An 18,144-nucleotide genomic window follows, 5' to 3' on the forward strand; every position below is an offset into this window, starting at 1 on the left:
AGAAACACATTGGGTGTATTAGATTAACATGCACACGTGTATAAACTTACACAATTGCTTGGGATTCACAGTCACTCGGGGTCTCCGCCACGTGTTTCACCCTTTTTATGGGAATTTTTGTTGTATTGAAGCCTTTACAACATCCATCCTGTGGTGCTGATGGTCCGACCGGAGCTGTGAACACAAACAAACACACACTTAATACCAAACACAGTTTACATTGACAGCTCACAGAGAAATGCAGCAAAGATACTGACCGGCAGTGCAGTGACGCAGGACGCAGATCAGAAGTACGAGAGTCACCAGAGTCTTCATAGTTCAGAGATGGCAGAGCTTCTGTTGGGATGAAAGCTTGTAATCTTCAAGGTTTGAAGTGTGATAGAAACCTGCTCTGTGCTCCCTGTATTTATACAACTCCTGCCTCCAACAGAGTCGTGTTCTCAGAAAGCAACTGGTTCTCAGAAAGAAAGAAAAAAGTTATTTTTTTCTGTTACAGCTCTCAACATCTGTTTTTTGCACTACAGAGGAAATGTGACGTCACTAATCACATGTAAAACAATTCTTCAAAAAGTTTTACACAGAATATGGATAGGGCTTTTGATTGTTGCTTTCCCTTTAGATTTCTCTGGATATAACTGCCATCATTATGGAAGGACTTTTATCTGCAAGCTCACACTTTAATATAACTTTAAATCTCTGTTAACTGCTGCACAAATATGTCTTGGTATCCCAGATTAAAAACGTAACAGCATTTTTCTTAATTGTAATAACATCACAAATATAAGCACTGCAATGAGATGCATGTTGAATGGCAGTGGGGAACTGAACATTGACTCCATACTTCAGTACACTTTTCAGAAGTGAAATGCTGCAGAACATTCAATCAAAATGATCGTTCCAAAGATTAGTCCTTTACTCTTTTCTAAATCCCAGATCTTTCTGACTCGTTTAGGCATTGCATTGTGTGACATTAATGCACACATAGACACAATAGATGCTGTACATTATAGCAGTACTAAATAGTAAGCATAATGGTAGAATTTTTCAAATTAGGATGAACAGCAACATTCAAGATAGATGCAGGTTAATGCATCACTAATAAAATAAAATAAAGTAAAGCACTGACAGTAGCCACGCCACTTGTACTTTAAGAACAATGTGTTGTTTGTTCTTTTACATTGATGAGGAATGCAAGACTTGTAATTAAGTAGTTTTATACTTTGATATCGCTACTTTTACTGAAGTCGATTATTTTAATACTTTTTCTTCCACTGAGCTTTAGTAGCCATGGTATTAGAACAGTACCTTGTAGGTGATAATATTTCAGCAGCAATAGAAAATTTAGAAATACATGAATCTGTAGCACTTCAGGTAATATTGGAAGTTTATGCATTATTAGCAGTACATTATTAGTGTATTGTGAGAGCTGAGATTGAGTTAATGATGGGACTTTCCTTCCTCATCCGTTCACAACAGAAAACTTCACATCAGCATTTCTGAGAACAATATGTAGCTGGATTTACACTGAAGAAGTCATTCACAAAAATGTGTTTTCACTTCATCATTCTGATTATATGATGACATAATTTAATGCACCTGTATATTGCTGAAATCTTCCGTGTAGGTACAATTGTATTGTTACATACATTAACAGGCATCATTGTGTGAAATAAAAATAATATTTCTCCTTTGTTGGAAAACAGTAGAGAACACTGATAAGAGTCATTATTTATTTATATACAAGAGAAAGAGTAGTGGGCCTAGTATGGTTACCTGAGGAACCCCAAGACTAATTACATTTGTAAATGAAAACGTGTTTCAGTTCATCAGGACTTCTCTTTGATTCTTTACTTTTTCGCTCATCGTGAAGCTATGCAAGGAAAACGAACATGTGTAAGGGTGTTAGTAGGAAGGCAGGACCCAAACGCAGTACAAAACAAGAGGTCACGTAGTTTAAAAAAAGCGATCTTTAATCCACAAACAATCCGATAACCAAGAAAACAAGGACAAACTGAACATGCACAAACCGGGGAACAAAAACCAGTACACAAGGTACAAGCACTCAGATCAGTAACATAGGTTGAAGAAGTACAGGGTAGGAAAACTATTAAAATATTTTAAAAAGTATTACCATAAAAACATGTAAAAGGTCTCATTATGCATAATTGTCAATTATAGAATAATATTACAATTACGTACGTCATATTTAATTATTTGATCAAATCATGCATTTAATGTTGCAGCTGATAAAAGTGGAGCTATATCTACTTTTTAATATCTCTCTTGAACGGTGAATAAAGTGTTATCTTCACCTATAATATTACATCATAGTTTAATTTGATGATTATGTCATTAATATAATTCAGAAAAAGGCAGCAGAAGTTATTGGATACATTTAGTAAAGTAAAAAGTACAATATTTCTTCTCTAAGAAGAAGTAGAAAATATGAAATAGCAGAATACATTTTACATACAGTATTTAATAATTGTATTTCAACCACCAAGTGTCTCACAGTTAGTTTGTCATCCAGGCTCTGGTGATAAACAGAAAAATAAACAGACCCTGACAACTTTTCTTTAAGGATCAAAGGTACACAAGGTGAGTTAGTATTATATGCATGGCCATTTTGTTGGTGGAGTATACCTTTAATACCAAATTCATGGCATTAGTAGTTGTTTAAATGTTTCACTTTGAACAACTTCTATTTGACCATGAGAAGTTGATGATCTGTCAAATTCATGAGAAAGTTAACGCATATTGCCTCAGTGATGGAGAGAGAAAAGGTTTCCAAGAAATCATTTTTTTGAGGATGAGGAAGTGTGGTTAAAAGCACAAGCAAGCTTCTTTTCTACATCCTCTGAGCTTTCAATGAGGGAAGTTCTGCCTGTTTACTACCAAGTATGCAGCATGGTTATAGAAAGACTGCCAAGGAAAGACAAGGAAGTGAAAGTCGTCAAAGAAAACGACTGAGTAAGACAATTTTAGAGTTGACAGAATGGAACTTACTTCATTAAGTGCATACATTCTATGCACAGTTGCAGTGTTGGTACTCAGATTCTTTAATTAAGAAGAAGTAAAATGGTCTTAAAGTACTCCATTATTATGTGAAAGTCCTGATTTCAATATTTGACTTAAAGGTCCCATGTCATGGCCATTTCTACTGATCATATTTCCATTGTTGAGGTCTACTAGAATAGATTTTAAATTGTGCAATTTTCCAAAATCACATTGGTTTCTCATACAGCATCTCTGTAAAGTATGTGTATTCACCAGGTGTTCACTCTCTGTCCTAAACGGCTAGTTGGAGCTCCTGCCCCCCCCCCCCCTCCCTGTGAGCCCAGTGTGCTCTGATTGGTCGGGACGTTGCGAGGCTCGTTGCTGCTCGTAGCTGCTGCGAGCTGCTGCGAGGAGCGGACTGGTTTCCGGGTCGGGGATACAGCGAGAACAAGCGAAACTCATCCTGAGCACACACAAACACTCACAGCCGAAGTAAAAACAATAAGTGTGGCTTGATATTGAGTAAGAAAAAGGTTTATAACGCTGTGAGAATGGGTCTGCGGAGAGCATTTCTCCGTGATCCCAACTCGTCTATTACCAGCGTTCAGGGAGCTCTATGCAAGTCAATGGAGACGCCCTGTTAGTTAGCTAAGGGATCCTGGTGTGTGAGGTGCTCCGCGGATTGGTCCATTTGGGCCAATCCGGTCATTTGTTGTTGACTTGGGTATTCACACGTCACAGAACCCAGGAAGCAAACAATGGAAAAAGAGAAATCTCCAACGAGGCGTTCTGGGGCAGCATAGACAGGTCTTTTCTGTGTTAGAGTTTTACTCGCTACAGGGTGTACTTTGAGGGTTTGTGACTCTGCAGACCGTTTACATGCAGAAAAACCTTCATAACACACAAGGGGACGGGTAATAACTGGAAAAGCATGACATGGGACCTTTAAGTGAAAGTACAAAAGTATTAACATCAAAACATACTAACAAAAAACGTTAAAGTACTCAATCTGCATAATGTCCCATTTCACAATAATATAAACTACAGCAGTTTTATCAGGTAAGAGGTTAACCTTAGGTTATCCTGTTTTGATACATGTAAGAGCATTTTAGTATTAGCTTGTCAATGTGGAGCAATTTAGATACGTGAAATACTGTTTAGATTAGTAGTACAGTACTGCATTACACCATATCAGCATATATGTGTTTTTATGCTAGTAACTATAACTGTGAGCATTTCATAAATGTAGTAGAATAAAAAGTACACTATTTGCCTCCTAAATGTATCAGATTAGAAGTATTGAGCTGCAATAAATAATACTCAAGTAAAGTACAAATATGTAAGTACTTAAGTACAATAAATGAGTAAATATACTTAAGTGCTTTCCACCACTGCAAGGATGTATACACTGTTCATAGAGCGATGTAATAAGGGTGACGACGACAGATATCAATAATAAAATGTTGCATAATAATTAGATAAGATTTAATAGTGGTAAAAGAAGTCTTCCAATATGACCGAATACTGTATAAAAGAAAAAAACAGCATATAGACATCTTCCGCCTCAGAGTAAAAGTGAATATAATGTGTGTATCCAGGGGTGTAACAAGTTCTCAGAAAAGTATTACCATCAAAACATGTAGTTACAAATGTAAAAGGTCTCATTATGCAGAATTGTCAATTATAGAACGGTGAATAAAGTGTTATCTTCACCTTTAATATTACATCTTAATTTAATTTGATGATCATATCATTAATATATCTTAGAAAAAGCAACAGAAGTTATCAGATAAAGGTAGTAAAGTAAAAATTACAATATTTTTTCTCTAAGTAGAAGTAGAAAATATGAAATAGCAGAAAATGAAACTGATACCTGATTTTACATTCAATATTTAAAGGTGGGTTAGGTAAGTTTGAGAAACCGGCTCGAGATACACTTTTTGTTATATTCCATGGAATGCTCTTAACATCCCGATAGCAATTAATATCTGAAGTGCTTTGACAAAAAATCCATAAAAAAAAGTCATCTGTGGAAGCCGTAGCGCTGTAAAAAGCACGACCAATCATTTTAGCCGGCCCGGCTAAAATAACTGGATGGCCTACCTGCCTGTCAGCCTTCCATCTGTGCACAAACTTATCTCGTGCCCTCATTGGTCATGTGCGCGTTCGTGTGTGTTGGAGGAGGGGCTCTATAAGGAAGTGGCAGATTTTCTCCGGTTGTGTATTTTCAAATTCTAGCGATCTCGAGCCGGTTTCTCAAACTTACCTACCCCACCTTTAAGTAATTGTACTTTCAACCACCAAGTGTCTCACAGTGAGTTTTTCATCCAGGCTCTGGCATTAGAGGGAACTTGGATGACAATATAACTATAATGGTGTGTTGAGTATATTGTAAACTTTTTCATTTTTCAAACCTGTTAGATGAAATGGCTCAAAGCAGCTTCATTACTTGACATATTTGCGTAGTTTTATACATCTGATCTTTATGTTTTAGTATCCCCTTATAAGGTCTCCACAGCAACATGCTTTGTATCATTCAGATGCATTGTTACAGCAGGAAGGATGTAAGAATGACATTTAATAACTAGAGTATTTCAGGTTTGTGTGATTTCAGTAAGAGTTTAACAACCCACATGTATCTCTCGTCATTAGACATATGCTTGCGACTCATTAGCACCACGTAGTGGAGATTTATGGCCAAAAGTACATGGACCCCTGTTTATGTGATATTCAACATGCAAATATTAAACCACTGGAATTAATCTGATTTTGGCAATCTGGTACCTGGGAGGGAAGTGTTCAATGTCGTAGAGGCTATTCCTGTTATTTAGACAAAATGAAATGAGGTAGACAAAATAATAGAAACACCTGGCAGTATTATAGCACTTCAACAGGACCACAAACTCCAATCCCAGCAACAAATCAGAGATTAGAGAAAAGTCCCAAAACACCAAAACAGATTTCACCACAGCTTCTTCCGTGCTTTTCCATTAGTCATGTGACGCCCCCTCAGATTTCTTCTGGTGACCCTTTGGAGGGTTCCACCGGTGACACCAAATGTGACAAATGCCTGTTTACCTTTACTTTTTTTTTTAAAGGCTTTAATTTTGAAATTCTCATTTGAAAAAGTCAAAGGATTGACAATTTTGTCCTTTTGGATGATAGAAGACTTAAATCTTATTTTATTTTATGGGGAGATTTTTATGCATTTGCACTTTTCTCACTGGTGTCTGCAGAATAAGAGAAAATTGAAGGAATACAAAATAAATGGTTTGAAAACAGTTTTGTTTGTAAACTTTACATTTTGTATATATTTAGTATTTACAATATATATAGTGTATATGCATGTATCTAGTTGTCGACAAAAGTATACAGACATAATGATATATTATTAGGCTGCAAGACAAATGAGCTGCTGTCTTATATACACTCAATCTCAGCACTTACTTAATGTCATGTATATTATTAAAGTGCTCAAATAAAACAATAACAACATCAACCAGGTTTCATTTTCATATTTTTATTGTTTAGGTCATCCTAATTTAATTTCAAATAATTAAATTAAAAGATATGTTTAAATATTGCCTTTAAAGAGGAAGCATAACTAAAGCAAAAGTCATTCACGCGTATTATTTAAAATGTGAAAAGAAATCAAAGTTCCTCCTACAAACACTCAAATCACAACAAGATAACACAAATAATTCAAATGTAACACACTATACACAACTGAATCTATGACTCTTTAAAGAACTGGTGCAAAATGGGCCAGAACAAACACACCAGTGCGCTCATATATGTTTATCCCGTCAGGTAAAGCAGTCGTCCGTCTTTCTGATACGTTCATGTCTCTCAATCTCAATGGGGTTCCCCCGCCGTTCCTCCAGGGGCCGAGAGGGCTGTGATTAGATGTGGGGGGGGGTCGAGCAGGTGAGGCCGGTCCAGATCGTGGTTTTCTTGTTTTTTAAAAGCCAAAGGTGTTCTCCCCACTGTAAGCCACGTATAAAAAGCCGTCCTCGTCCTTCTCTTTCTCGTACAGCTGCCCCATCGTGATGCTAAACCAAGGAGAGGACCGTTTATAAATGATGTCTTCAGTAGGAACCAATTGTCTTACAGCTTACAAACCAAATTAACAGTAGCTGAATCAGTTTATTTTTGCTAAATTACCATTAAGCTTTATTCAGGGCACAGTTATTACTCTACCGGACCTTCAGGATGGCACCAGATGTGCACCTCTACAGCGAGAAACAAATGTAAAGGTTTAAAGTCCTGCTGTGGCCCCTGAGCCATATATCTCTGTGCGATAGAGCTACAAATAATCTCTAAAAGGGCTGAGTAATGACTGGCAGGTCACAGAGGGCTGATGGGTGTAACTAAAGCTCATTCTGGACGTTGTTAGGATTGTCTCGGTGTTAAATCAGCTTTAAAGGTGGGGTAGGTAATTTTGGAGAAACCAGCTCGAGTGCGCTAGAATTTGAAAATACACAACCGGAAAAAATCTGCCACTTCCTTACAGAGCCCCTCCTCCAACACACACGAACGCGCACATGACCAATGAGGGCACGAGATAAGTTTGTGCACAGATGGAAGGCTGACAGGCAGGTAGGCCATCCAGTTATTTTAGCCGGGCCGGCTAAAATGATTGGTCGTGCTTTTTACAGTACTACGGCTTCCACAGATGAAATTTTTTTATGGATTTTTTGTCAAAGCACTTAAGATATTCATTGCTATCGGGATGTTAAGAGCATTCCATGGAATATAACAAAAAGTGTATCTCGAGCCGGTTTCTCAAACTTACCTACCCCACCTTTAATGTCCGGTCCAAATCAAACATTAACTTGTGGTGTCCTGCAGAAAGTTACGTTTTTCCCAAGTTGTTCTCCAGTTAATATTTTACAGGTGTGTATTCATAAAAAGGTACAACAACAAATCCCTCAACCTGCCCTTCATATTCTTACTCCAGCGCCTCGACTAATTTATTTTCAACAAATGTTCTTTTCTTGAATATAAAAAGAAGCCCTGACACATTTTCACTCAACCATGAGAAGGAAATGATTGAGATACCAAGCCACAGGGGAAATTAAAAAAGGACAGAGTCAATTTATCCAGTCTGACAGGGTTCCTTTTGATAAAAACTGTAAACGTGATTTGACTCTAGTTTTATCTCAAATAGTTTTTGATAAAGGCATTTGTGTGACGCCAGAACATTACAGAACAAATGGCCTCAGCCCAGCTTTGAAAGTGGCACCTTAAAGAGCTTTAGACAAGTCTATTCATATATTAAAAGAAAACAAATGCAACTTTCTTTGGCAAATCGATTACTTACTTCAGTGTTTTTTCAGTCAAAAATTCTGAATATTTTCTGGTTAAAGCTCTCAAATGTATTGACAACAGATTGACCCTTTTCTCAGAAATTATAGCAAACTATAACATATTTTGGACAAATTAAGCACTTTGATATATCCAAGGCAGGGGGGAAGTTTTTCGCTATGTTTTGATATCTAATACACTAATCAAATATTTCATTAAATAAAAAATAAGACCAAAACTACACGTCAAAAACCTATACATATTCAGTTTAAACTTCCTTTGGGAGAAGTACATTTTTGCCAAATAAAGCGAATACAATTATTTATCAATTAACAAAAATGGATTTCAATTAATTTCATGTCTACCTCCTGCTGTCTGTTTGCAGGTTCACAAGTTTGTGTTTAGGAAGGATCTCTATCTATCTATACAAACATATGAACAGGTTAGAACTAATGGAGTGACACAGTCTAATTTAAGTCTGTTCAATTCTTGTTGTGGACATTAGAGGGCACAAACTGACCATCAAAACTGCAAAATTGCAATAGTTTTTAATCTGAATCAGACTCTGCGGCATTTTCAGGTTACTCGGCCTAGGAACTGGGAATCTTTGAAATTGATTAAACCCCCTCCCCTCCCCCGGTGTCTTGGCCCTCACCTGGACTGCGGCACTGTCTTGTCCACAAACAGGAAGATGGCCTTCTCTGAGGGCAGCTGGATGCGTTTCCTGATGATCCACATGAACTGAGCCACTGTGATGTCAGAGGGGACCAGGTACTTCCTCTTGTCGATGTCCACTATCTGTGATCCAGACACTTTCTCCACAATCACCTGACACAGCAAACAGAAGCATTGATTATAGACCATTAATGGATCACTAAGCAGGCTAAATCAGCTGCAACATCTCTGAAGTCTCACTCACCGGGACCCGGTCAGGGTACTTGTTTCGGATTTTGGCTGACTCTATGCATCGATGTTCTGGTGGACAAAAAGGAACATTTGAGTTAATGATGGGAATGTTTTACATGACAACAAACTCCTGTAGAGAGACAAGACAGTGATGGACAAAGATCAATACTTAACCGCTAATGTGAAAGGTTCACAAGCAGCTGCTGTGGATTAGGAGACAACATCCGTAAATCCAGTCACTTAAAATGTGAATGTGCATCATCAATAAAACATCACCACCTAAGCTCTATGCGTCATTACATACTACAAAAAAGGACAAAACTCATTTTTAGCTTTTCTTCATTTACTAAATAAGTAAATGAAGAAATAATGGATGGTTTTATTTTTTGGATTGTTGCTCGAATATGATTTCCTTTAATGGCATTTAAAGAAGCCTTCTATGAGAAAAACTGTGATGCATTATTATAATATATATATATATAATAATAATAATAATAATAATAATAATAATAATAATAATAATAATAATAATAATAAATGAGTCTTGTATAGCGCTTTTCTAGAAACACAAAGACGCTTTGACAGAGAATAAAAAATAACAAAAAAACAAAGTAAAATACAAAAACTGAAAATATATATATTTTTTTTACATTTGACTATTTTATTTACATGTCTTGACTTTTGTAGTTCTTGCTTTTTATGACAAGAATGATTTTCTTGTATTATGTTTAAAGATATATAGCCAGACTAATGCCACATTTGTGAAAAACGATTTGCTTAATTCACTTTTTGTTGTTTCTTTACTGCTAATCAATAAATATGAAAAAGATCAACTGATTATTCAAGAGTGAAAACAAATGCTTTATACAAATAGTGTATTTGAAACTGGATACAAACAACCTAATTTCCCCAGTAATCATAGGGGGTTATGGGTAATGAAGTCACTGACACCAACAATAACACTGTGGTTGCCAACTGCAGTATTCTCATTAGTTTTATACTTTGAACATTTGAAGCAGCTACACTTCTAATAACCACACATAAAACTCATTCTAAATAACATGGACACTATTTGTAAAGCCTGATAAACACTAGTAGTTACAATCAGCTGGCCTGTCAACAGGAAGTCGATTAAGACTGTGAATGTAGAGTGCTTAAAATGCCCCTTAGGTTTTGGTGTCATATTCCTAAATGCAAAGGGTTGCTGCTCTCCCTGTCTCATACGTGTTGTTATAATTCGTTCTAGTTGACATTATTTTAATATGGGCTAAACCAGCCCTCAGGCCTAACAACACAACTTTTGTTCTGTCCTGCTGACGCCGGGCGGCCCTAAGGTAATACCAAGTGAAAAGTAGAGGAAATAAAATGATAAGCTATATTACACCACACATCCGAGTTTGTATTATCCAGCTGCGTACTGAAACTCAATACATAACGGAGGCTTTAGCAGCTTAATGGGTCTCCTTCGTGTCAACATTCATCGCCAGCCTGAAACCAGGTCGTCGTCAGAGTTGAAATAAGAACAAAGACAGGATGATTTGTTCATATACAGGGACCCAACATATCGTATTTAAAGTAAAGACGAGATAAATGCCGTTTACATCAGCTGTCAATCATATTAGCTGCTGTTATGTGTCGGTAGAGCTAGCTTACAAACCAGAGCCTCCTGTATAAACAAAAGCCTAAAGGACAGGCCAGTCTGTGCTGCCCGAAGTATTTGAAAATATGTACTAATCAATAAAGCCTAATTACTTCCTCTATCACCCAAATATAGGATTCATCTTCAGAAAGTGTAACTGAAATATAACAGATATTTGTTATCTTTAAAAACAGCAGCCTCCTCCTCCCTTACCCAAGGAGTGATCCTCTTTGAACATCCATTTCATGTTTCCGGGCTCTTTTTTCGCTCGATGCAGATGAAAATGATAATAACCACGATACAATATCTTTCTAAATATCTTTCTTTAAAGCTGTCGACTGGATTTCAGGTTTTGAATTCAACGTAGAGACGGGCAGAGCTCAGCTCGCAACAATTCCGAGCAAAACAACAAACAACAAGCTCCTCTGGCTGCCCCGATGGTGACGTCACTCCCGGACTGATCTATTGCGCCGCAAACTGCAGGGGGGACCACATGACGTTTTTAAATAAAAGCTAGCAACAATTAACACATAACGCAGTCTATGAAAGAACTCCATTTGTTTTAAACATGGACAATTCATGGACTGCTATTCCAAACTGTTATGAATTACTTGCTAACTTATAATGTAAATAGTTTACATTGTTAACATTTTCTCAGTCGTGGGCTGGCCTATCAAAAGTACACTGGCTTCAATTCTATTTGTTAATCTGTATATTAATATTGTATTCATAAGAGATACTCTATACATAGTTCACTGTTGATATGTATATTATGTATTGTTCCGTTTTGTTCCATTTTTTACTGTTTATATACTGTATACGTGTGCTGTTTATTTCTATATTGTAATTGATTTAACTTTTCATTCATATGCAATACTTGTCTTCATGCTGCTGTGACAAAATATGATATAGTAAGTACCATTAGTTAAACTACTCCTCACAAATGGCCATTTCAGAATAATGTATTTTATATGATAACATTATAATTATTGATGCATTAATGTGTTCAACTCTTTAACGTTGCAACTGGTAAAGATGGAGCTGATTTCTCTCTAACATAATATAGGTAGAACCAACAGCTATTTTATGTAACAGGGTCCAGCACCAATTAAGACAGAGAAGCATAAATCCCTCACATTGGATGAGCTGAAACCAGCGGCTGTTGCTGTTGCTGATATTGACACATTTTTCTAATGACTAATCAGGTTGATTACATTTATTTAGTCCAAAATCCCAAATCATGAATTTTCCTTTTGAGAGCTTTTTAATCGCTACAACTACACTTGACAGTACTTATACCTCGGTTAAAATACAGGAAAACTGCCCAACAAAAATGAACAAATAATGAAAAAATAAGAGAGAGTTTTGCATGTCATATGCACAAAATAGACTATAATAACAGTAAAGTACTTGAAAGGAATAGGACTGAATTAGATTGAATAATGGAAGGGCCATTAAAAGATTGCTAGACTCCTTCAACACGTCTATCTTTATTAAAAATGTGTTAACTGGGAGTTAAAGATAACCAATAATAAACGTTGATATGTTGTGATGCCAGTACTTCTTTGATACAGATCAAGGTGTACCAGCTACATTAACGGAACTTGAGGGAAGACATACAAGTAGCTAAAAAACTGTTTGAGTGAAAAAGTAGGCCTTAATGCACGCAGCTACACACCTGGCACTATATATGCCTAGTTGAGTCTTCAGCCAGTTGTTGTGTATGCAAATTACAACTATATTAGTTTTTCCACCTAAAATAGAAATAGTTTTCAATCATTGTTATTGAATTGTTTTATTTCAGCTTTTATAAATATAAAGCACTTATAAACCAAAACATTGTTATTAAAGTGATCTTGTATAGAAGCAGAGAAGTTCTACTTCTTGCAGGCTGGTTTGGCACTACTTTCGTCCGCGGGCTGGGCAGTGATCTGGTTGTCAGGCGGCAGTGGTTTCCCCAGATGGTGTCCTGTGGTGAGGCCGTACGGCTGCGACTCTCGCTCCTCCCTCACTTTGGGCCACATCATAAACCCCCCCTGAAAGCTGAGGTCAAAGAGCTCACAGGGGGCGAAGTTCAAAGGCTTTTCTGTCAACAGTCCTTTAAGCCGGGCTCGCCACCCGTCTAGCAGGGCTGTTCGCACGGCGGCGGGACAGTGAGCCGGGCTCCAGAATATCTGAGGAGCAAGAACCTGAAATCCACAGAAGTGCAGAGTGCCGTTCTGAAAGACACAAGAGACAAATACACAAGAGAGAAACAGGTTAACAGCTCACCAAACGAGTGCAGCTGTTTTTATGCGGTTAATGTTCTGTCCCATTGTTTCTTCTTAAATATGCAAAGCACTTTGTGTCTTTTTTGAAAAGTTCCCCATGAATAAATGATTAGGTATAGCTTTGTGTTTGCCGTGTTTTTTTTAATAATGTATAAGAACAACAGGCAGTAATGACCTCTTCATAATGTATTTTTGAGTGTATGGGTCTGAGTGGCTCACCTGTAGAGGCCACAGCGTGATGTTGATGTCTCCGTTGATACCGTCAGGCCGAAACATGGTCTGTGTTGCTCCAGTGGTGAAAGACAGCATCGCTTTTTTATCCTTCAAGACAATACAAAGCATGAGGACAGGAAACACAGATGCTGTTTATAACCCTTTATAATGCAGATGTGTTATCAAATTGAAATTCTTTGATGTTTGTTTGTTTGTAGCCTTTATTTAACCAGGTTAAAAAATCCCATTGAGATCAACGATCTCTTTTTCAAGGGAGACCTGCGGACAACCTCTGAGAAGTCAATTATGCCTCAAAAATGATACCCATCAGGTGGCCTGTCTGCCCCTTCTTATTGGTTAAAAAAAACAAGATGGCACCTGCCAAAATGCCAAACTCAATACATGCATTTGTACATTTTGATAATTCATATGATTATCACTATATTTTTTGTTGTGAATATGTTTAAATCAGGATAAATAGGGCAAATATTTGCATCATGTTACTTTATTTAATCATGTTGCTGAGTTTGAAGGGATATATGATCCAGGTGAGAGGGGGACTGACCTTGAATATACCGTTATTGTACATCTTTTGCAGGGAGAAAGCAAAGCCTTGTGTAAGCACTCGGTCTATCCAGCCCTTCATGATGGCCGGCACACTGAACCAGTACAAAGGAAACTGCAAAAAGAGACACAACATGTCACACTGATCTTAAATTGAATGGTCGAATCGGTGTTCTTTTTGCGAATATTTATAAAGGTGCTTTAAAGGTGGGGTAGGTAAGTTTGAGAAACCGGCTCGAGATACACTTTTTGTTATATTCCATGGAATGCTCTTAACATCCCGATAGCAATGAATATCTTAAGTGCTTTGACAAAAAATCCATAAAAAAATGTCATCTGTGGAAGGCGAAATACTGTAAAAAGCACGACCAATCATTTTAGCCGGCCCGGCTAAAATAACTGGATGGCCTACCTGCCTGTCTGCCTTCCATCTGTGCACAAACTTATCTCGTGCCCTCATTGGTCATGTGCGCGTTCGTGTGTGTTGGAGGAGGGGCTCTGTAAGGAAGTGGCAGATTTTTTCCGGCTGTGTATTTTCAAATTCTAGCGCACTCGAGCTGGTTTCTCCAAAATTACCTACCCCACCTTTAAGTATACTATACCTATCATTTTACTATGTAAAAACAACAAACCAATGAATACATTCAGAAGAAGAGTTTTTCTAAATAGCAGAGCCAGAGTTAGTGTATACATGCTGTATAGAAATTGGGATTATGGAATAATAAAGTAGCAATGTGAGTGACCTCTGACCTGGAAGATGACGAGCTCGGCCTCCTCCACTTTGCGCTGCTCCGCCATGATGTCGTCACTTAGACGGCCTTCCATCCAGGCATGCATGGTCTCATCTCCATACTGGAAAAGCTCTGGATTCTTATGGTCACCTGAACACAACACACTGTCAGAACTTTATTGCATTATTATTTATAACTTTCAAGATTTACTCCTCCATTAGGAAAATAGAGCCACAGATAGGAGGTCAGAAAGAAGTACAAACACATCTTTTGTCTTTCAATTGGATTTGTCGACAATAAAAACTATACTATAAGAGTAAAATAAACTATATAAACTATAGGAGGTCACCGATGATGTCGTCCTGAGTGGCGTTAGCCCTGAAGTTCATGGCGTAGAGGTCAGACACGAGCACCTTGTAGCCCTGGGCCTCCAGCTCCTGCATCGCCACGTCACGCACCGCCGCGTTGAACGAGCCCGGACTCTGGTGGGCATACACGATCAGGGCCGTTTTCTGAGCTGTCACACACACACACACACACACACACACACACACACACACACACACACACACACACACACACACACACACACACACACACACACACACACACACACACACACACACACACACACACGCGAAGTTGTGAAAGAAGCATTCCTGGAGGCTGCCGACGCGCTTTTTGGGGACAGTAAAAATAACAGTAGCATTTCAACAGGTTTTTGATATAATAAAAACTCAAGTTAGATACCGTTATTAATCAGCTGTAAGTTTTAGTTTGTTTGAACTTATTCATTATAATTATTGTACAAAATGGTATAAGAATGCACACTTAAATTGATTATAGTCTATTATCAATTCAGGTTAAGAAACTAGTGTTGCTTGCATCCTATTTTAAAGGCATTTCTTTTTATACTCTACTAAAATGCAACAAAAAAAGGGTTTGATTCTATTAATTTTGTCTTTTTTATTGCACTTTGGCAGCAGATTCCTGTGTAGCTTCAGATCTGAGTTGTCTTATGAGTAAGCCTAATTTATACTTTTGTCGCAACACTATTTTTATATAAGGGTTCAGAGTCTTTTCTTTTTTTCCTGTGTCATATGTGGCAGCACTGTTCAATGTTTCTTGAAAACATTACCCACTGTAGTATGTGACGTGTGAATAAACTCCAACTCTGTATCAACAACACTGTTGTGTAACTTCAGTTTAATACTTTTATGTGTGTAGATTAGAAAGAGGTAAGATAAATGATCTGCAGTATTTTATGAAGTATTAATCGTACAAAGGTCAGTTTTATACAAGTACTGTAGAAGTGTGTATTTACCTGATAGTAGGCTGTCAGTAATGGCTACGCCTCTCTATTTGGACTGGTATCTCGGCAGACTGGCAACTTTAAAAGTAGCTCTCGGTTCAAAAAAGGTTGGGCACCCCTGTTTTAGAGTATTAAACCTCTATAAAAGAAAGTGAAATAACACAATATGCACTCGAAATATTTAAAAGATTCAAATAAAATGTTAATGTTAAAATGAGTTGAGCTGCAGATAAGATGGACACCAGCTGTTTAATGTCCTCAAATGTAAATGTGTTCACATTTTATGTATCATTTTTGTCCATTGGACTGTCTTTAATGTCATTGTATTTATTGGTTTATTCTGATACACACATCTAAGTCATGTCTGTCATTCCAGAGGGATTCCTCCTCGGCTGCTTTTCCTCAGGTTTCTTCTTTTATTTCCCCCACTAAAAGGGGAGTTTTTCCCTTCTCAGAATGGAGGGTCTAGGATCGGGGCTGCTGTATGCCTTACGGACTGTTAAGACCCTTAAGGCATTTGTGATTTGTGAATTGGGCTATATAAATGCAGTTGATTTGACATGACTGGCCATGGAATTGTTATCATAAAAGGTTAAGGGTTGAAATGAAAGCATCAGTAAATAATTTACAAACCAACTTAAAGCCATTTTATTCAACCTGTAAAGGGGAGCCTTTGAAGCAGTTGTATTGAGAGACAAAGCCAGAAATGAACTTCTGTACTGTAAAATAATTTCCTACAAGAATAAACAGCAACTAACAGAAACTTCAAATGAGAATACAAGCACTGGTGTCTCTAATAACCTTTGAGGTTATTTTCACATTAATCTGAATGATAATGCTAATTAAAGTTGATTATTTATGCTTTACTAAAACTATTCTGTTATATTGATATATTGCTATAGAAAAACTGTGACATATTCATTGGTGATAAAAACAAATGAAATGCATAATGAGCATTTTTATTTTTGATATTTTCAGTACATTTCGGTGATAATAATTCTGTCGCACATAAAGGTGTTTGGTTTCTGATGCGTGCTATTTTTCGACTAACAATGGAAAAAAGGCTCCAAAATCAATGCCAAAATGTGCCCGAAGTTTGATTTGTTCAGTGAGAATTTCTTTAGATATCATTACTAATAATATATTATAGTTATTTTACATAATTAAAGATTAAAAATGTTGCAAAATGTGCACAGAGTTTGGTTTGTAGTGCTGATAAGTATCATAGCAGCACTACAAACTGCAGCGGATTAACAGGAAGGGAACAAAGTAAAGAGAATATAGGCTCACCCATGCTGTATGTCTGCTGGATCGGTCTGAACTGTAGAGCTGGTCGCTGGGGGCTCTTATAGGCCCTGTGGTGTTCTTTGCGTGAGAAACATGGTCAGATATCAGATGGATACATGTGCCTCAAGTCACAACTACACACTGAAGAGGAAGAGGGAAAAAAACGTCTGCTGTCAAACTGTAAGACCGGTTTAGTGGAAGGTTTTGAAAGGGAGGAGTGTGTGTGTGTGTGTGTGTGCGTGTGCGTGTGCGTGTGCGTGTGCGTGTGCATGTGCGTGTGCGTGTGCGTGTGTGTGTGTGTGTGTGTGTGTGTGTGTGTGTGTGTGTGTGTGTGTGTATGTGTCAGGCTGTGGACTCGCTGGTGATAAGATTGGTTTCATTTAGCCTGGAAAAGAATGTTTGGGTCACTTTTAAGGGATTATCTGTCGGGGTCATGGGGCTTAATAAACTCTTTAATCCGACTTAATTTCACCTCGTTAGGAGAAAAGTGTATGAAGGCGTCAGTTTAGTAAACCCTGAGCTGTTCGGTCAAGTCCCTGTGTTTAATGTCACCTGTCACCAGTCTCTCTACAATCAGGCAGTTATTACTGACTGGGGGATAAAAGCTGGCAGAGTTTGTGAGAAAACTTTTGACACACTTCTGATACAATATGTTGTTGCTATGAGGCTTCCTTCTACACATATTTAAATATCAAAGAGAAAGTCAAATTAGTTAAATATTATACATTTTTGGACATTACTTACACAATAAGACCATTTAGCGCTTCCATTTAGTTTATTGTATCACATGATCATCACAAGATTAAGTGAACAGCTACTCATATATCATAATAATATATATTGTGGTGGGACTAATGGTAACAATTGGGGAAAACTGCCAACCAGTGTTGCCATGGGGACAATTGGTGTCACCTGTCG

General features: G+C 37.5%; 2 protein-coding genes across 2 annotated transcripts; both read right to left on the reverse strand.

The window, feature by feature from the left end:
* Positions 1 to 6,497: 6,497 nt before the first annotated feature.
* Positions 6,498 to 11,311, reverse strand: LOC117471353 (gamma-aminobutyric acid receptor-associated protein-like 2). Its single transcript, XM_034116302.1, has 4 exons — positions 11,063 to 11,311; positions 9,224 to 9,279; positions 8,960 to 9,132; positions 6,498 to 7,049 (listed from the first exon to the last, which is right to left on the reverse strand). The coding sequence occupies exons 1-4, from the start codon at positions 11,094 to 11,096 to the stop codon at positions 6,959 to 6,961; spliced, it is 354 nt and encodes a 117-aa protein (XP_033972193.1). The 5' UTR covers positions 11,097 to 11,311; the 3' UTR covers positions 6,498 to 6,958.
* Positions 11,312 to 12,625: 1,314 nt separating this feature from the next.
* Positions 12,626 to 17,413, reverse strand: nqo1 (NAD(P)H dehydrogenase, quinone 1). Its single transcript, XM_034116303.1, has 6 exons — positions 17,230 to 17,413; positions 14,977 to 15,144; positions 14,647 to 14,777; positions 13,898 to 14,011; positions 13,339 to 13,440; positions 12,626 to 13,068 (listed from the first exon to the last, which is right to left on the reverse strand). Exons 1-6 carry the CDS (start codon positions 17,231 to 17,233, stop codon positions 12,727 to 12,729), a joined length of 861 nt encoding a protein of 286 aa, XP_033972194.1. The 5' UTR covers positions 17,234 to 17,413; the 3' UTR covers positions 12,626 to 12,726.
* Between the last annotated feature and the right edge of the window lie 731 nt (positions 17,414 to 18,144).

Source organism: Trematomus bernacchii, unplaced genomic scaffold, assembly GCF_902827165.1.
Source record: "Trematomus bernacchii unplaced genomic scaffold, fTreBer1.1, whole genome shotgun sequence".
Taxonomy (NCBI): Eukaryota; Metazoa; Chordata; class Actinopteri; order Perciformes; family Nototheniidae; genus Trematomus; species Trematomus bernacchii.